The 21,230-nt window shown below is 40.1% G+C and overlaps 1 protein-coding gene across 1 annotated transcript; it reads left to right on the forward strand.

The window, feature by feature from the left end:
- Positions 1 to 1,985: 1,985 nt before the first annotated feature.
- Positions 1,986 to 20,689, forward strand: LOC148891417 (insulin receptor-like). The gene is made up of 17 exons (XM_089009169.1): positions 1,986 to 2,004; positions 3,083 to 3,209; positions 3,439 to 3,692; positions 7,308 to 7,475; positions 7,631 to 7,829; positions 8,605 to 8,885; positions 9,370 to 9,509; positions 11,208 to 11,367; positions 11,450 to 11,546; positions 11,631 to 11,698; positions 11,828 to 12,057; positions 13,478 to 13,588; positions 13,678 to 13,837; positions 15,061 to 15,190; positions 15,270 to 15,404; positions 17,514 to 17,740; positions 19,468 to 20,689. The coding sequence occupies exons 2-17, from the start codon at positions 3,136 to 3,138 to the stop codon at positions 19,620 to 19,622; spliced, it is 2,589 nt and encodes an 862-aa protein (XP_088865295.1). The 5' UTR covers positions 1,986 to 2,004; positions 3,083 to 3,135; the 3' UTR covers positions 19,623 to 20,689.
- The last annotated feature ends 541 nt before the right edge of the window (positions 20,690 to 21,230 follow it).

Consider the following 21,230-nt stretch of genomic DNA (forward strand, 5'->3'; position numbering starts at 1 on the left):
GCAAGCTGCGTGTCATCCGTGGGGAGGAGATGGAAATTGGGTGAGGCATTTGGCTTACCTCCTGCAGAGGTTCTCAAAATGTTTTTTACACAAGTACACCGTCATAATCCAGAAGACCATTTACGCATATACAGTGATACCTCGGTTTAAGAACCCCTTGGCTTTCGGTTTACGAACATTAAATTTCTGAAAATTTTACCTTGGCAAACAAACTTTTTTTGTACACGGAGCTGCCTCAATGAGTGATGTGTCATTCGCGAACGAGCCCGTTCTTCTAACAACAAAATGGCAGCCGACTGTTTTTATCCTCTATTCCCCGCCCCTAGTCTTCGGTTAAAGCCACGTTATTGGTCAAGAACGCAGCAGTGAGGGGAGGTTGTTTACACAATAAAGATAGATAATGATAGTTGAAAGGCAGAGTGTATACTGCAATGTTAAAATATCCCATCAATCAGGCTCCACAAACAACCACTTGATGCAAAAAGCTATCAACCCAGCTAAACAGAACACAATTGATGAGGAACTAGATAAAATTAGCACAAAGAAAGAACCTACAAGTGATCATTCCTCAAGATGGTCAAAGAAGGTTACGTTCCTCATCAAGTGTATAATGAAACCGGCCACTCCATTCCATCAAGCCATCAACGACCATCACAAACGTAAATAAAAGGACTTTATTATACAGTACAGTTCATTTATTTAATTATAATTCCATAGCACATTTATTATACATAAAATAAGGTATATTTTGTGTAGTTTTAAGGCTTAGAATATTAGAAAGTAGAAAATTATGTTTTATGGGGACCTGGGAACGAATTATTTTCATTTTAATGGTTTTCTATGGGAAATTAATTTTTGGGATACACACTTGTCGCCTTACACACTCTGTCTGGGAACCAATTAAGTTCGTAAGCCAAGGTATCACTGTACTAGTTATCCTTCACTTTATTTGTAGTTTATTTTTTATTTTTTGCACTTTTCCGGCTTTGCTACATGATAGCAAAAAAAAATACATTCCAAAAGAAAATTATTTTATTCTTGTTTATTTTTTCCTCCTTCCCCCAACATATTTGGTTGTCAAATGAGGTGGATTTTTGCTTTTCATGCCCAGTCGCTACTGTATCCCCCATGAATAGCGTGCGTCCGACCGCTGTGAATAGTAAAATAAATATTTAGCCACTCGCTACTTTGTGGATTTCATCTGCTGTGGGCGTAACGTTCCAGTTTACCCCCGCAATTGTGAATGTTTTCCATTGCTGCTTCTTTTTTGGAGAACAGCAAGTTGTGCAACAAGTATGAAAGCACCGAACAGTTGACTGTGCATTCAAATGTTTAGACAAAGTGAAATTAAGTACAGTACACCTATAACGACAGCATATGTCAGATACGCACGTCTTAAAAATTAAATGAAATAAGTGATTGCTAATTCTTATGGTGAGGGTGTCTCAGCTCTCCCTTTCGCATTGAGAGAAGCCCGATGAGGTGGCTTGGGCATCTGATTAGGATGCCTCCTGGACGCCTCCCTAGTGAGGTGTTCCAGGCACATCCCACACGGAAGCCGTCCTAGAAACCATCAGGTTACGCTGCGGGACTTTGTGTTCTGATTAATGTGGAAACGTCTTCAGATATGTCAGGGTGAAGTGGCTTGGGAGCGAAAATCCTGAGTTTTGGGAATGGAAGAAGATGGATGAATGGACAGACAGATGGATGGATGGATCACCCCAGTTTAGAATCACTGACTTCGAATGTGTCATGAACCAGTTCTGATTCTTCAACCTTGTCTATTCCCTCCCAAGCAATTATTCCTTCTATGCGCTGGATAACCAGAACCTCCGACAGCTCTGGGATTGGTCCAAACACAAGCTGAGCATCCTCCAGGGACGCATGTTCTTCCACTACAACTCCAAGTTGTGCATGTCCGAGATACGCAAGATGGAAGAGGTTGCCGGACCCGAGAGCGCAGGAACGACATTGCGTCCAAGACCAACGGTGACCAGGCATCGTGTAAGTCAAGAGTGTCAAACTAATTTTTTTAGCCGCGGGCCACATTGTAGTTGCGGTTTCACCTCGGGGGCCGTTATGAATTTGCGGAAACCATTAGAATGTTTAATCCTGTCGACATATTACACACAACAAATTAAAGAATAACTAGTTTTCAAATGTGAAGTAAAAAATAATGACTGTTATTGTGATTTACATTTGATTGGATTAGCCTTTATTCGTCTCGCAGTGGAGAATTTACACTTCACAGCAACAAATTGATGAAAGTGAGAGGAAAGGAAGAAGTAGAAAAACAAAATACAGGAGCTGCTGTAAAGGCAGGTGACACAACTTAAAAGACAGACAGTCATCAATTTTAAGCACTTTCTGCACCACATTTGTTGAATTAAGCAGTTCTTGAAAAGAGTAGAGTAGAGGATCAAAGCCTCCGTTTCACCAGTGGATCAGGGACGTCATGGTGTAATGTGCACGTCTGATACAAACTAAATGTTGAACGCAAACATGAAGCTGTAGCATACATTGAAAAAAGGAGATTGTCTCACATCTCCTGTCCCACATAAATCCGCTTCGATTCCAAGCCGCGACAATTCCACTTGAGACAATTTGAAATTTTGGCTCAAACTTTAGCAAGCATCATGCAATTTTTCGAAATAACTGTTACTGCGGTTTACATGAGACAATTTGAAATTTTGTTTTGGACTTTAGTGACCATCATGAAATTTCACAAGTTTGATTGGTTTTCGCGGGCCGAATAAAATGATGTGATGGCCACATTTGGCCCCCGGGCCTTGACTTTGACACCTGTGGTGTAAATAGTGTTTTCACAGAGATTGACACATCTTACTAGTTGTCGTTTCATCGGTGGCTTTTGTTGGCATCACAAACAAGCATGATTTTGTTCGTCTGTTTAAAAGCGAAAGTCCTGAAAGCTTGATGACCCATTTACATTTTGATTCACTTAAAAAAAAATATTTCAGCACATTAAAACGATTGATTGTGCCCATCTTTTAGCATATGTGTGTCACTCGGGAACATCTTTTGCAACTTTCTTCACCTCGTGACCCCAAATGTTTTTTGCCAGGTGAGAATCACATCCTGAAGTTCACTCAGATCCGCACTAAGAGCGATAAAATCATGGTCAAGTGGGAAGCCTTCTGGCCCCCAGACTTCAGAGACCTCCTGGGCTTCATGGTTCTCTACAAAGAGGCGTAAGTTTTTTTTTCCTGTGACTGTGTGACCCGGAGCGTATACCAAATCTTTATTGTTTTCAGCTGCAACAAAAATGGATGACGTGAAAAAAAATGTGAACATGTGTTTTAGAAACATGGGAATGAGCTGGCTAGCGCTTCATAGCCATCTCGTTTCTACCCTTTGACATGTAAAATCCACCAAATTTATGTATCCGAGTCACTGATTGACTCGCTCTGATCTTCTCAGACCGTTCCAGAACGTAACCGAGTTTGACGGGCAGGATGCGTGCGGCTCTAACAGCTGGGTGATCGCCGACGTGGATCCGCCGCCGCGCTCACCTGAGGGCGACAAGTACCATTTTGAGCCTGGTCACCTCATCTTACCCCTTAAGCCTTGGACGCAGTACGCCATCATGGTCAAGACGCAGCTCTCCGCCTCCGACGAGAACCAAGTCCACGGGGCCAAGAGCGACATCATCTATGTGCGCACTAATGCAACAAGTAAGTGATTCCTCTTCTCTGTCGAATTATGTACACGAATAAAAAGTGGTCTTTTGTCCAAATTGAGCAAAGGTAATCTATTACAGAAGAAAGTGTTGCACGAGAAAGAAATACAGTAAAGTCTCGTTATATCGATATTCTCGGGAGTCGGAAAAAATATCGATATAACCAGACTATCGATATATCCGATCCGGCGGCATGTAAATTTTCTCCTTGCGTTCATAGAAATAGTATCGTAATAAGCAGTACTATCGATATAACCGATATCGATATAACGAGACTTTACTGTACCTTTAAGTCTTTTTTACTGTACTAATTTTGATGGCTACTTTTTTCTCGGATGTTCAAGACATTATTCTTTTAAGATTTATATATTATTGATCTTCATTTTTTTTCAACTTAACTCATTGACTGCCAGACGATGTGCAAAAATGTGTCCGCTCCAGTGCCAGGGTTTTTGTCATTGTCACCCAAATTCCAGGACCCACAGAATATTGAGTTTTAGGACGACATAAATATTCAATGCAGCGTAAGAAACCTTAAGACTCTCTTCTTTCCTCAGAAAAAAAGAGTTAATTCCTAGATTATATGGGTCTGGAGTTATATGAGCTTGAAATGAGGGTGACTGTCCAAAATTCAATGCAATACATACATATTGGTTCATGTAGCGCTTTAACAACAGCTGTAGCTGGAACAAAGCGCTAACATGGAAAAAAGACAACCCTCGTGGAAGGGGAAAAACATTGCCCGAGGTCTGAGCAGTGCTTTATTGGCACCTAAGCAAGAAACACCAAAACCCGAACAAATTCGGGATGTCATTTTCAATTCCCGAATAAATTCAGAAATGTGAATGGGTTAATAGCTTGAACAGTCATTTTTACTGTACTATTTTTATTGAAACTTTTTTCTCAGATGTTCAAGACATTATTCTTTTGACATTTATAAATTATTGATATTAATAAAAAACTTCACTTCAACTTAATTTGTGGAAGGTTGCGACCCTACTTTCATAAGACATTTTTCCCACTGATATTCTTGAGAAATAATGGCTACTATTATAGCAGTTTATTTATGTAGATATTTATTTATTTGTTTGTTTATTTGTTTATTTATCTGTTTATTTATCTATCTATTTATTTATTTCCATACCCTTCTTTGTTTCTTTGTTGATGTATTTTTTGTTTACCCATTTATTTATTTATTCAGTGATCCATTTATTATTTATTTATTTGTTTGCATATTTATTCATTTTGTTGATGAGTTTGTTTATTAGTGTATACATTTATTTATGTTTTTTATGTATTTTTATTTATTGTACAGTAAAGTCTCGTTATATCGATATCGGATATATCGATAGTCCCGGTTATATCGATACTATTTCTATGCACGCACGGAGAAAATTACATGCAAACAGGGTCGGATATATCGATAGTCCCGGTTATATCGATATTTTTTCGGGCTCCCTTGAATATCGATATAACGAGACTTTACTGTATTTTTTTTTTAGGGGTGAGGGTGGTGAGCTACTTTGCTCTCACAAGAAGATAAAATACATTATTTGGACCAGTCGCTTTTATTTCCATGGCTGGCCGGCCAAACATAATATTGTAACGTATGGCTCGAGCGCAACTTTGTTCATCGTCAGTTTTGACCAAGTGCTCCCCGGGAAGATTTTTACATGTGACACCCGCGTTCTTTGCTGCTTCTTGAAATAAATCCTCTACTCATGGAAAGATGGAGGGGGGGAGACAGTGTTGTGTGCCAATTTTTCTGTCTGAAACACACTGCACATTGTATATTATTAATACCATCTGGTCAAGATTCTACACAGATTCCTAAATGTCCTTTTGCTAGCTCGGTAGCCATGTCTAGAACAGCATGGCGCTTTTACACCCTGTCTGGCAGCTCTCACTCCAAGGTTCCCTCGTCCATGTCTCGTTTGATTGTCATTCCTGGCCCCAAGGGCAGAGCTGTCGGTTTGGTGCACAAACAGTCTCTGCGCACCTTTACCCTGACATCCAGACTTCTTTTCCGCTTCCAGGTCTTGACGTCGTTTTTTAATGCTTATTCACATCACCGCCGGCCTTGACTCGTCAATGAGCTTTTGTTCACGCACCTCATCCGTTCAGTGGCGCAAACTTTTCTTCATCAGTCAAACGCATTCTCTGATCGCCATCTCCAATAACGCTTTCATAAAAACAACATACACTTAAAATGTTTTTGTTCACAAGTGACTAGCATACGTGAGTTAGTTAGCGGGGGACGCTAACCAAGCAGTCTATGTCATCACTTTGTCAAAAAAGATCAACTCAACACACACAAGCTCTTCGCAAGAGTATGATTGACGTAAATCAGAATGTGAGCGATTGCAAAAAGTAAAATACAAATCAAATCAGATCAATTGTAGCAAAAAAAGAATGACAGACTCCATTGTGCAATAGCTGACATAGAAAATACTTTAACATCTATCTATCTATCTATCTATCTATCTATCTATCTATCTATCTATCTATCTATCTATCTATCTATCTATCTATCTATCTATCTGTCTGTCTGTCTGTCTGTCTGTCTGTCTGTCTGTCTGTCTGTCTGTCTGTCTGTCTGTCTGTCTGTCCAGATAAAATGGTCGGGTACAGCATCAGTCCCATATTTAGCAACTAGCTAGTTCGCTAGCTAGCTAGAAAGATAGACAGACAGACAGATAGCTAGCTAGCTTTGTATATACAGTAGTATTCTTTCTAGATAGATATATAGCTTTCTAGATAGATAACTCGCTTTCTAGCTAGCTAGCTAGCTATTTATTTATTTTTGTGGGGTACACTACAAACATATCTGCAATTGCAGCTTCTTTATGTCGTAGGGTCGGACAAAAAAGTGGCCGGGAACAGCATCAGTCCCATATTTAACTACTTTCTAAACTTTATTTACTTTAGGCCCTGCGCTATTTTAGAAGCTCTCCTCCATATAATACCTAAAAATAAAATTGGCCGCATATCAGCCCCACACACATACATACACACACACACACACACACACACACACACACACACACACACACACACACACACACACACACACACACATATATATATATATATATATATATATATATATATATATATATATATATATATATATATATATATATATATATATATATACACACACAATATTTATTAATGTATACAAAAAAAGCACTGAAACAGAATAACTAAGGGTTATCCCACCTTTATTTAGAGCGCACTTTAAAACAACCATACCGTACCAAGTGCGTTCTCTACGCATAGTAAAAATCAGTTGTACAATCACAAACAATGAAAAGAAACAATTAAAAATGTCACAAACTGTAGCTGAAAGTGACAGTACGGCTAAAATAGAAAAGTCATCTGTTGTTGTCAACATCATTGGCCTCATTTGCCATCTCTGAATAATATAAATGGTGTAATTTTGTCGCCAGTACCTGAGCCAGTAATTATTTTTGAAATTAAAGTTTTATTCATTATACTACACACGCCTCCCCTCGAGCCCTCGGTGAGTCAGCATTGATCAGTCATACATACAGGAAGTGGCAGTGCATGTCCTAGATATTCAATGTCGTTATCTTTCCGTCCACAGAACCATCCGTCCCCCTCGACCCCATTTCGTCATCCAACTCGTCCTCGCAGATCATACTCAAGTGGAAGCCCCCCAACGACCCCAACGGCAACATCACACACTACCTGGTCTTCTGTCAGCGGCAGGCCGAGGCCAGTGAACTCTACAAGTTTGACTACTGTCAGAAAGGTGAGAGGTCGATGACAGTTATGCACGTGCCGTTATGATTGACGTGTCAGTTCGTCCAGTGATCCGGGCGCCGAAAATAGCCCACTATTTACGGTACGATCAGCCTGGCTTTTGGATGCGACTGTTTTAGTCACAGCATCTTCCCATTCTCCCAGGGATGAAGCTGCCTTCGCGGGTACCGACTCAGGTGGACGGAGACGAGGAGCAGAAGTGGAATCAGACGGAAGAGCAGGGAACCGGCACGCGATGTTGTGCCTGCCCCAAAACGGACAAGGAGCTCAAGAAGGAAAAGGAGGAGCTGGAGTACCGCAAGACCTTTGAGAACTACCTCCACAATGAAGTTTTTGAGATGAAGTAAGACTTCCATCACGCGATACTTTAAAAGGGTCGTCAAGTCAAGTATTTTTGAGGAGAAAAAATAACATCTTGAAAAATGGCTTTCAACTTTATAGTGGGAAATTTTAATTTTGAGATTTTCTTGATTTTTCTGGGTGGTTCCAAGGAAAAGATAATATCTATTTATCCAGCTATTTATCTAGCTGGCTAACTATCTAACTAGCTAGCCATCTATCTAGCTAGCTATCCATTTATTTATTAATTTATTTGTTTGTTTGTTTATGAAGTGACCTAATTTTGAGAAAATCATATTGTGAGAAATTGTTTGTGAGAAAATCATATTTTCTAGGTTTTGTTTGTATTTTTGTGTCATATGTTTTCTAGAAAAAAATATTGGTGGTAATGGGGGGTCGTCATATTTTGGGGGGTTGTCATTTTAGTTATTTTTTTGCCAAGGGACAAAGTATAATTTTTTGAAAGAAGCCTATTGTTTCCTCGGAAATAATGTTTATATTTTTTTAATTAATTGAAAAAAGGCTTTTCAATTATATGTATATTAATTAAAAAATAAACATTCTTTGCATTTTCTATCAAACAAAGAGGTATTTTTAAGGCAAAAATGTATATTTGGGGGAGTATTTTTGAGGACGCAAAACAATTGGATCCGTTTTCTAGAAAGCATATACAATTGTATGGAATGTACTATAAAACTCAAAATGTTTTCTTTTTTTGTGAAAGTTGTAAAAATTTACAATTTTACAAAAAAATACAAAAGTCAATTTCCCCATTGCAGACGCTCAAGACAGCGGCGCTCGGCGATGGCCGTGGCCAACCAAACGCGCCCCTTCCCCACCTCTGCTTCCGGCAGGCTGTCGAGCACCGTCATCCCTGAAGACGAGGAGATGTTCGAGAGCACCAAGACAGTGGTCACCGTCCTATCCAAGGAGTCCACAGTCATCTCCAACCTGCGCCACTTCACCAGCTACCAGATCGAAATCCACGCCTGCAACCACCCCACCGACGCGGCCCGCTGCAGTATGGCGGCCTACGTCAGCGCCCGCACCATGCCTGAGGGTGAGCCACACTCGACACATCCCTAGGCTGTACCATATACAAGTCCAAGTACAGATTTCCTGCTGCAAACAGGATTGAGAACATTTACAGCGATTCCCAAATCCCTTAAGAAGGAAAAAAAGTATCAATTATTTCCTCCTTGTTGATTTAGCTTAAGGAGGGACTTGTGACAGTAATTCTATTTAATGTATTATTATAATAAAATCAGAGTTTTCAATATTAAATGATATATTTTAATAAAATTAAAATGTAATAATAATACTTATTATTATTATTATTATTATTATTATTATTATTGTTATTATACATACTACTACTACTACTAATACTACTAATAATAATAGTGTTACTGTTATGTCATTTATCTATATTTGTTTTTTGTATTTATTTATTTATTTTGGGTGGAAGTCCACCTGAATCACAAAAGGAGTTGAGTAAAAGTGAATAACAAACCTTCCTGTGACATTTAATGTGTTCCCCACAGACAAAGCCGATGACATCACGGGCCCTATCACGTACGAGGTGTCCGACATGATTGCGCACATCACATGGCAGGAGCCCGCCGCCCCCAACGGCATGATTATCCTGTACGAGGTCAACTACAAGCGCATTAGCGACAGTGAGGTGAGCGGCTGTGAATCGAAACAGCAGTGTCAAAATGATACAAGAAATATTCAGGAAAAAATACATGGTTTAGGTAAGCGAAAAATATTTTAGAAAACATAAATAAATAATGGGCGGCCCGGTAGTCGAGTGGTTAGCACACCGGCTTCACAGTGCAGAGGTCGCCGGTTCGCATCCCGGTCCGGCCTCCCTGTGTGGAGTTTGCATGTTCTCCCCGGACCCGCGTGGGTTTTCTCCGGGTCCTCCGGTTTCCTCCCACACTCCAAAAACATGCATGGCAGGCAGATTGACCACTCCAAATTGTCCCTAGGTGTGAGTGTGAGAGTGACTGTTGTATGTCTTTGTGTGCCCTGCGATTGGCTGGCAACCAATTCAGGGTGTCCCCCGCCTCGTGCCCGAAGACAGCTGAGATAGGCTCCAGCAACCACCGCGACCCTAATGAGGAATAAGCGGTACGGAAAATGAGATGAGATAAATAAATAATATGATACCCCATAAATACAAAGTAAAAAGCAAAAAAAATAATGAACCTCTGAAACATGGGTACAGTGATACCTCGGCTTACAAACGCTTTAGCTAATGAACTTTTCGGCTTACAAACGTTAAATTCGTGAGAATAGAATCTTGGCATACAAACTATTTTTTGAGAAACACGGCGCGCCACAATGTGTGATATGTCGTTCGCGAACAAGCCGGTTCTTGGAGATCCTAACAAGGTGCTGGAAATGGCAGCTGACTTTTTTTGTCCTCTATTCCCCGCCCCCAGTCTTCGGTTGAAGCTGCATGTGATTGGTCAAGATCCGTGGTAGAGGAGAGAGGGGACACACATGCAGGAGACAAGCAGCAGTGAGCGGGGGGTTACAGAAACTGAAACACACACGAAAGGGAGACGAGAGAGCTTGAGAAAAAAAATCAAATGGTGAGAAAATGGATAGAAAACGCAGTGAAATTTAGACTTGTTTCAACTTTATTGATAGTTCAATGGCAGAGTGTAGACTGCAAGGTTAAATTTCCCATCAATCAAGTGGCACAAATAAACCGCACAAGCAATCTGTACAATTTGAAGTGAATATACAAGCAAGGGAACCAGCTATTCATGATGTTTCTAGTGTGCCTGCCTGCATCTGTTGCTGTTGCAATATCACAACTTCTAAGATGTACAACCCAGAGCTCCTTGAGACACTTTATGCAAAAAGCTATCCATTGATTCCATCAAGCCATCAACGACCATCACAAAGGTAAATAAAACGACTTTATTATTAAGTACATTGATTTCTTTAATAATAATAATAATAATAATAATAATAATAATAATAATACATTACATTTTAAGCGCCTTACCAATACCATAGCACATTTACTATACATAAAATAAGGCATATTGTGTGTAGTTATAAGGCTTCTTTAGTTGAAAATATGTTTTATGGGGACCTGCGAACGGATTATTCACATTTTAATGGTTTCCTATGGGAAATTAATGTTTGGAATACACACATTTCGCCTTAAACACACTTTGTGGCAACCAATTAAGTTCGTAAGGTAAGGTATCACTGTACTTAAAAGAACATTGTCCTGAGAATACAGTACAATGGAAAAATATTGCCATCTCCTGGACTTGACTTCGGGAAAATCTCTGAGGAGATTGCAAATGAAGAAATGAGATTTAGCCCATGAGTTGAATCAGCTGTTGTGGCCCAGGAGCTGCACCAGTGCGTGTCAAGGAACATGTACAAAGCCATGCGTGGCTGCAAACTGCGGGTGATGCACTCCGGAAACTACACGGTGAGGATCCGAGCCACCTCCCTGGCGGGGAATGGCTCGTGGACCGAACCCACCTACTTCTACGTACAAGACGCGAGTAAGTATTTGATAACGGTGACGCGTTGACATCATCATGGAAATGTGTCTCACTTCAGTTATTTATTTTATTTTTTTACCAGGAGATCCTCTCAACATCGCTAAAATCGTGATCGGACCGGTCATCTGTGTACTTGTCCTTTTTGCAGCTTTAGTGGGATTCGCCATGTTCAAGAAGAAGTAGGCCGCTTCCCCCACTCGTCTCAAAGCGCTGCGCTTCTTTGATGAACTGATGTGATTGATTCTTTTTTTTTTTTTTTTCAGCCAAACTCAAGGGCCCAGTGGTCCCATTTACGCGTCGTCCAACCCTGAATACCTCAGCGCTAATGACAGTAAGGCACAACCTCACCATCTGATCTTTTATTCTTTTTTTAATATTTATTATTTTCATAATTATACATACAGTACATTTGGTCACTGTAGTATGTCACTTTACCAACTGCAAATGCGAATGCACGCAGTGTATGAAGAGGACGAGTGGGAGGTGGCGCGTGAGAAAATCAAAATCCTGCGAGAGCTCGGCCAGGGATCGTTCGGCATGGTGTACGAGGGTATCGCCAAGGACATCATCAAGGGCGATGGTGAGACGCGAGTGGCCGTCAAGACCGTCAATGAGTCGGCCAGCCTGCGCGAGAGGATTGAGTTCCTCAACGAGGCTTCGGTCATGAAGGCGTTCAGTTGCCACCATGTGGTAAGCGCAACAGCTACAGCGACTTCACAGTAATGCACCATTGCAACACATATTACCTGACAAATTTCAATTCCTTTTTTAAAAATTGTTCAATGTATTTATTTATTTTTATAATAAAAATGAAAAGTCAAAACTTTCAGTACAATTGGGACACAAATATTAGATGGAAAAATACATTTATTTGTATGTATTCTAATGCAAAGCATTAAACAAAAATGTAAATATATATATATATATATATATATATATAGTGACAACAAATATGGAAAAATATTTTTCAACATTTCCCAAAAAGAAAATTGATAACAAAAAAAGATCGTTATAAAATAACAAAACAAAACATCTCTTATTTTTAATAACTGAGAAAATAGCGCAAAATTGGAAAATATGGAGAAAACACATGACTGTAAAAAGTAGACAGCAATAAGTACATTAAAATATGCTCACACACATATATATATATATATATATATAATTTCTCAATGAAATATACACTTGCTACACAAGCTGCGGCTTGGGAGGACCCGACAACGGGATTCGAGAGAGTGCCTGAATAGAATGACTGCGCATGAGTTGTGGCGTAACAACAGCTCCTGATTGTATGTGATAACTGCTACGTTTTGTTATTAAAAAGACCGACCCGCTATACCAGCGACTGTGCGCATCATTTGCCACGCTGAGGGGCATTACAGTATGTTTCAGATCCTATTTCAGCAGTAATGTGAGCTCTGCTACGCCTTTTTTATTGTGCTAGCGTATGACAGTTCAAAACACATGGAAGCTGGTCACGTGACTGGGGCTTGGGAGGACCCGACAACGGGGTTCGAGAGAGTGCCTGAATCGAATGACTGCGCATGAGTTGTGGCGTAACAACAGCTCCTGTTTGTATGTGATAACTGCGACGTTTTGTTATTAAAAATCGATATAAACAGAGCAAAATGGCCGGTGGGAGATGAAAAATAGCACCGTAGTAACCAGAATATCGTAATAACCATGTATCGTACTAAACGGAACTAATTATACATAAAAAGACGAAAATAGACAAAAATAGTATCGTAATAAGCAGTACTATAAATATAACCGATATCGATATAACGAGACTTTACTGTATTTACAATTAGCAAATCAAGTAGCACCCTTTATTTATTTACTTTTATGTATTTATTTTTTTAGGTATGTCTACCGGGTGTGGTGTTTCAAGGTCAAAATTTCAAAATATGGAAAAAACTTATGACACAAATATTTGGAAAGAATGCAAATACAAGTCAACAATAATTACATCAAACTAATCCAACAAAAATATATATAATTATTCAATGAAAGACACACAAAGAAAAAAAGCACAAGGTAGTAAAATATTGGAGGTGGGCGTGTATATAGTACCGCCCTTTATTTAATTTTATTTATTTATTTATTTTAGGTACGTCTGCTGGGCGTGGTGTCCAAAGGTCAGCCCACCCTGGTGGTCATGGAGCTGATGACACACGGAGACCTGAAGAGCTACCTACGCTCCCTGCGCCCTGATGCTGAGGTAACACCCCCCTTATACATTTCCCTCAAGCAGCCGCAGTGTACTCTCCACTTGAAACAGCTGAATAAATAAAACAATGTGATTATCAGAACAACCCGGGTCGTCCACCCCCAATGCTTAAAGAGATGATCCAGATGGCGGCGGAAATCGCCGACGGCATGGCCTACCTCAACGCGAAGAAGTTTGTGCATCGAGACCTCGCCGCCAGGAACTGCATGGTGGCGCAAGACTTCACCGTCAAAATCGGAGGTGTGTTTTACACCTCGGAAACGTTGACTCAACATGGTCATGTTATTTTCACAATTTTTTTCCCTTCTTTCCTCTTATGTATTCTTTTATTTTGAAAGGATTTCATTTTCACACACATATACACGTATAGTGATACGTCTGTTTACGAATCCCTTGGCGAACGAACTTTTCGGTTGACGAACGTTAAATTCATGACAATTTTACCTTGGCATACGAACTACTTTTCGGGATACACACGGAGCTGCCACAATGAGTGATGTGTCGTTAGGAGAACGAGCCCGTTCTCCTAACAAGAAAATGGCAGCCGGCTTGTTTTGGTCCTCTATTCCCCACCTCCAATCGTCGGTTAAAGCCACGTGATTGGTCAAGAACGCAGCGGTGAGGGGGGTGGGGTTTACAGAGAGAGAGAAAATGAAGCCATTCTTCAAAAAAGAAAATGGCTGCCGGCATTTTTTTGGTCCGCTATTCCCCGCCCTCAGTCTTCGGTTAAAGCCACGTGATTGGTCAAGAAAGCAGCAGTGAGGGGAGGTTGTTTAACATTAAGAGACAGGCGGACGACAGAGAGAGAGTGTGACAAAATGGATAAGAAAACTGAAATTTGGACTTGTTTCAACTTTGATAGTTCAAAGGCAGAGTGTAAACTGCAAGGTTAAAATTCCCATTAATCAGGCTCCACAAATAACCCGCACAAGCCATCTGTACACTTGATGAAAAAGCTATCAACCCAGCTAAACCGAACACAATTGATGAGGAACTAGGTAAAATTATCGCAGCGAAAGCACCTACAAGGGATCATTCATCAAGATGGTGAAAGAAGAAGGCTACGTTCCTCATCAAGTGTTTAATGCTGATGAAACCGGCCACACCATTCCACCAAGCCATCAACGACCATCAAAAAGGTCAATAAAACCACTTTATTATACAGTATAGTTTATTTCTTTAATTATAATACCATAGCACATTTATTATACATATAATAAGGTATATTTTGTGTAGTTTTAAAGCTTAGAAAATTAGAAAGTAGAAAATTGTGTTTTATTGGGACCTGGGAACGGATTATTCTTATTTTAATGGTTTCCTATGGGAAATTATTTTTTGGGATACACACTTTTCGCCTTACACTGTCTGGGAACCAATTAAGTTCGTAAGCCAAGGTATCACTGTATATAGATAACGAGTTGTATTGCTTTTGTTGGAAACATTTTTGTTCCTTCTCCGTTCAGATTTTGGCATGACCCGAGACATCTACGAGACAGACTATTACCGTAAAGGAGGGAAGGGCCTGCTGCCTGTCAGGTGGATGGCACCCGAGTCTCTGAAAGATGGGGTGTTCACTGCACATTCTGACTGCTGGTCCGTAATTCAATTCATTTGAACGTCATATAAACATTTTTTTTGTATCACAAGGTTTTGTTTTGCTTTTGGCCGGCAGGTCATTCGGAGTGGTGCTGTGGGAGATCAGCACGCTGGCCGAGCAGCCTTACCAAGGCCTTTCCAACGAGCAGGTGCTCAAGTTTGTAATGGATGGTGGATACCTGGATCGACCAGACAATTGCGCAGACCGACTGTGAGTACATGATCATGTCAATCATGTAAAAGTATGACTGTTGCCATTTATTTTATTGACAGTTAAACGTAAATATTGGCAATTGTAATTGTACAAAAAAAAGGTGGTGGTTGCTATTTGTGGTAGGGCCTAGCCAAAATGGACTTGGACCCGCTAAGTGATTGTAATTACATGTTGCTGCCACAAAATGGCGACAAAGCATTGAAAACATAGTGTATTTGGGGGGACTCACAATTACAGTGAGACCTCAATTTACGAACTTAATTGGTTCCCAGACAGAGTGTGTAAGGCGAAAAGTGTGTATCTAAAAAAAATTCCTATCGGAAACCATTAAAATGGGAATAATCCGTTCCCGGGTTTCCATAAAATATACTTTTCAACTAAATAAGCCTTAAAACTACACACAACATACCTTATTCTATGTATAATAAATGTGCTATTGTATTGGATGGATTTGGATTGGATTGGATTTACCTTTATTAGTCTCGCAGTGGAGAAATTTACATTTAACAGCAGCAAAGTTATGAAAGAAATGAAAGTAGAAAAGCAAAACACAGGAGCTGCTGGAAAGGCAGCCACTCTCGTGGCGCCGTCTTGAAGTCAAAAGAACAAAAAAAAAACTAAATAACAAATAACATGACAACACAAAGACACAGAGAGACATTCATTCTTAAGCACTTATTGTACCCTCTTTGTTACATAAAGCAGTTCCAGATGAAAGATGAAATACACTACATTGTATCATAAAGTCACTTGGCCTTGGAGGTCAAAGGGAATTGCTGTTTGGAAAGAGAGGCGCATTACATGAGGACTGTAATTAAAGAAATAAACTGTGCTGTAAAATAAAGTTGTATTTACCTTTTTGATGGTCGTTGATGGCTTATGGAAGCATGTGTATGATGAAAATAGTGCTTATTATAACGTTTAATTTTCATAAATTTGACGTTTGTATGACGAAAAGTTCGTAAGATAAGTTGTTTGTATGTTGAGGTCTCACTGTATTCATTAGATTTCATACTGAAGGGCCACAAACCCCAATACTTTTGGCGCACACTTTGACAATGCTGTTTTTGACTTCTTTTTGTCTTTCACAGACAGCCCATTAAACGTCAAAAGACTTCCAATAAAAAAAAAAAAACAGATCAAAATTGCATGATTATGAAACATCTTTGGCATGGGCTTTTGGGTTACTGTATTTTTTGGTGTACAAAGCGCACCAAAAAATCTTGATTTTCAACAAAAGATGACCCTACGTCTTATACGAGTTGTGCCTCATATATGAAGTAATATTGAGCCACAATAAATCTCGCAACTACTGTCAGCAACCACCGACTCCATTTCCAACCTGTAAAAGAAGTAATAATAATAATAATAATACATTTCATTTTAAGCGCCTTTCAAAGCTCTCAAGGACACTTTACAGTCACAGACAAGCATAGGTACTATAATAAATAAAATACAATCACAAACAAAATGCAATAAATAACATACAATTACAAATAGAAACACGAGAAGGAGCTACACAGAAAATGCGATTCTAAATAGGTGGGAAGAGAATCGATGTTACGAATGTTGGGAGGAAGTGAGCTCCAGAGCTTGGGGGCAGAGCAGCTGAAAGCCCTGTCCCCCATCGTGCTGAGACAGGCAGGGGGGACACAGAGGTAGTAGTAGAGGAAGTAGTGCGTAACCCCAGCCTTTACTGTCCTGTAGTGCCTTATAAAATAGTGTGCCTTATATTCGGAAAACTTTAATATATTTATGTATTATATTTGAAAAACTTACAGTCCTGTGCGCCTTATATATGGAAAAGGTTTGAAAATACATCATTCATTGGGGGGTGTGCGCCTTATAATCCGGTGCACCTTATACATCAGAAAATACGGCAAATTAAGATCATTTTTGGACTCAACAAACTAGGCAATGTTAACACAAATTGAGATGATAATAATAATAATAATAATAATCCATCCATTTTCCATACCACTTATTCCTCATTAGGGTTGCGGGAGTGCTGGAACCTATCATTTTTGTTTGTTTGTTTGTTTGTTTATACTAATGCCTAAGCGCAAATGTGTTGAGTTTTCACCATTGCCGCTCCCCTTCTTCCAGACACAACCTGATGCAAATGTGCTGGCAGTACAACCCCAAGATGCGTCCGACCTTCCAGGAGATCATTGAGATGCTCCGTGACGACCTCCACCCGTCCTACCGCCAGCGCTCCTTCTTCTACAGCGAAGACAACAAGCCGCCCGAGAGCGCCGACGACCTGGACCTGGACGTGGACAACATGGAGAGCATTCCGCTCGACCCCTCGTCCTACTCGCAGCGGGAACTCCGCTGCTGCCCCGACCGGGAAGGAGGCGGGGGAAGTTACGAGGAGCACCATATCCCCTTCGGGCATATAAATGGCGGCAAAAACAACGGACGCATACTGGCTCTACCGCGACATAGCCCCTCCTAACCGGAACCCCTCCTTCCCCCCTTTTTTTAAACACATAAATCACACACTCTCCAGAAAAGCCTCAATGCACATCTCAGGATTTTTACTTTTGCTACACACATACCCACTACAGTGATTTTTGTAAGCAGAACCTTCTGCATCTTACCTCTGTACATACTATATATAGAAATAGAGAGAGAAATATGAATTTTGCCAATTTTGTGGATAAAGAATTCAACTGTGAAACAAGGCTGCTAACAATAACAAAAAAACAACAACCTTTGGATGAAACCAGGGGGTGAGAAATGACATATGTACATATAAGCCTGAGGGGGGAAAAGTTGAGGGTGTTCCCCATTCCTGTGCTAAAAGACTTCATTCTCTGGTTATTGTTTGTGTGTATGTATGTGTGTGTGTGAGGGGGGGGGGGGGGGTTGAAAAGGGGCTCCCCACTCCCGCGTCAAAAAGCTTCGTTCTCTGCTTGTTGTGAAAAAAGAAGGGAAAAAAAACTGTCCTTCAAGAAACTCTTCAACAAACTGCTGAAAATGAGCTGGTTCATCGTGAAGATTTTTTTCTCTCCATCTCCTGGCTCTGCAGTATTCCAAACACAAACAGGCACACAAGATACAACACACAAAATCACTCGTTTCCTTGTCAGATTTGTATTTATTTGTTTCTGTTCCACATTTACAGCTGAAGGATATTTAAAAAAAGGACCTCCTCACATGAACCAATAGCTGCTTTTTCTTTCAAAGCGGGTGTTCAAAAGAGACGCTATATACATTTTTTGTCGTTTTGTTTTTAATATACCGTGTATATATACACGGCATATCCGTGAAATGATTCTTTGATTGTTTTTGTACATAGCTCATGTTGTCGCTCCTGAAAAAAATGTTTTTACATGTTGTGCTATTATATTCAATCTGTTTTTTTTTTTTCATTCTAACATGAACTCATGATCAACCAACAGCACTTGTTCTGTTTTTGCAGCCTTTACTGTCCTGTAGTGCCTTATAAAATAGTGTGCCTTATATTCGGAAAACTTTAATATATTTATGTATTATATTTGAAAAACTTACAGTCCTGTGCGCCTTATATATGGAAAAGGTTTGAAAATACATCATTCATTGGGGGGTGTGCGCCTTATAATCCGGTGCACCTTATACATCAGAAAATACGGCAAATTAAGATCATTTTTGGACTCAACAAACTAGGCAATGTTAACACAAATTGAGATGATAATAATAATAATAATAATAATCCATCCATTTTCCATACCACTTATTCCTCATTAGGGTTGCGGGAGTGCTGGAACCTATCATTTTTGTTTGTTTGTTTGTTTGTTTGTTTGTTTGTTTGTTTGTTTATACTAATGCCTAAGCGCAAATGTGTTGAGTTTTCACCATTGCCGCTCCCCTTCTTCCAGACACAACCTGATGCAAATGTGCTGGCAGTACAACCCCAAGATGCGTCCGACCTTCCAGGAGATCATTGAGATGCTCCGTGACGACCTCCACCCGTCCTACCGCCAGCGCTCCTTCTTCTACAGCGAAGACAACAAGCCGCCCGAGAGCGCCGACGACCTGGACCTGGACGTAGACAACATGGAGAGCATTCCGCTCGACCCCTCGTCCTACTCGCAGCGGGAACTCCGCTGCTGCCCCGACCGGGAAGGAGGCGGGGGAAGTTACGAGGAGCACCATATCCCCTTCGGGCATATAAATGGCGGCAAAAACAACGGACGCATACTGGCTCTACCGCGACATAGCCCCTCCTAACCGGAACCCCTCCTTCCCCCCTTTTTTTAAACACATAAATCACACACTCTCCAGAAAAGCCTCAATGCACATCTCAGGATTTTTACTTTTGCTACACACATACCCACTACAGTGATTTTTGTAAGCAGAACCTTCTGCATCTTACCTCTGTACATACTATATATAGAAATAGAGAGAGAAATATGAATTTTGCCAATTTTGTGGATAAAGAATTCAACTGTGAAACAAGGCTGCTAACAATAACAAAAAAACAACAACCTTTGGATGAAACCAGGGGGTGAGAAATGACATATGTACATATAAGCCTGAGGGGGGAAAAGTTGAGGGTGTTCCCCATTCCTGTGCTAAAAGACTTCATTCTCTGGTTATTGTTTGTGTGTATGTATGTGTGTGTGTGAGGGGGGGGGGGTTGAAAAGGGGCTCCCCACTCCCGCGTCAAAAAGCTTCGTTCTCTGCTTGTTGTGAAAAAAGAAGGGAAAAAAACTGTCCTTCAAGAAACTCTTCAACAAACTGCTGAAAATGAGCTGGTTCATCGTGAAGATTTTTTTCTCTCCATCTCCTGGCTCTGCAGTATTCCAAACACAAACAGGCACACAAGATACAACACACAAAATCACTCGTTTCCTTGTCAGATTTGTATTTATTTGTTTCTGTTCCACATTTACAGCTGAAGGATATTTAAAAAAAGGACCTCCTCACATGAACCAATAGCTGCTTTTTCTTTCAAAGCGGGTGTTCAAAAGAGACGCTATATACATTTTTTGTCGTTTTGTTTTTAATATACCGTGTATATATATACACGGCATATCCGTGAAATGATTCTTTGATTGTTTTTGTACATAGCTCATGTTGTCGCTCCTGAAAAAAATGTTTTTACATGTTGTGCTATTATATTCAATCTGTTTTTTTTTTTCATTCTAACATGAACTCATGATCAACCAACAGCACTTGTTCTGTTTTTGCTTGGCAGGATAAGGAGTGTTGTTTTTGTTTCTTCTTTTTTTTTTTGAATCGTCATCCTAACGAGATCAAATAAAATGTACATTTTCAGCCAGGTGCATCCTCAACCTTAGCCTGCTATTTCTTTTTTATTAACTACACAACTAAATGTATTCAAAAGCAAAAATAAATAAATAATTAGTCCTGCTGCATAATTCCAACCAAAATTCAAACGAAAAATGCCAAAATATTTAAATGTTTTCTAAAAACACTGTAAGTATCCATGCATCTATTCTATGAGACACTTTAGCCTCACAAGGGTCGCGGGGCATGTTGGAGCCTATCCAAGCTGTATTCGGGCGGTAGGCTGGGGACACCCTGACCCTGTTGCAGGACACACAGAGACGAATAACCATCAGCGTTCACACTCAAGGGTCAATTTAGAGTGTTCAATCAGCTTGCCATGTATGTTTTTTGGAATGTGGGAGAAAACCGGAGGATCCGGAGAAAACCCACGCGGGCCCCGGGCGACCATGTAAACTACAGAAAGGATGGGGTTCAAATCTGGTACCAAAACAAGTATCTCCTTTTCACATACAGTGCATTGGGTGTATGTACACACATACAAAAATATGTAAAATTGTCCGAGTAGAAAATGTACAGAAAATA

The sequence above is a fragment of the Hippocampus bargibanti genome, linkage group LG11 (assembly GCF_051943395.1).
Source record: "Hippocampus bargibanti isolate YZ-2025 linkage group LG11, ASM5194339v1, whole genome shotgun sequence".
Classification (NCBI taxonomy): Eukaryota; Metazoa; Chordata; class Actinopteri; order Syngnathiformes; family Syngnathidae; genus Hippocampus; species Hippocampus bargibanti.

Excerpts from the sequence above, each read along its gene's own strand:
- LOC148891417 (XM_089009169.1), top strand. The coding sequence starts at position 3,136 with ATGGTCAAGTGGGAAGCCTTCTGGCCCCCAGACTTCAGAGACCTCCTG. Across the intron at positions 3,693-7,307 it reads TGTGCGCACTAATGCAACAA|AACCATCCGTCCCCCTCGAC; the intron begins GTAAGTGATTCC and ends TTCCGTCCACAG. Across the intron at positions 11,368-11,449 it reads CTTCTACGTACAAGACGCGA|GAGATCCTCTCAACATCGCT; the intron begins GTAAGTATTTGA and ends TTTTTTTACCAG.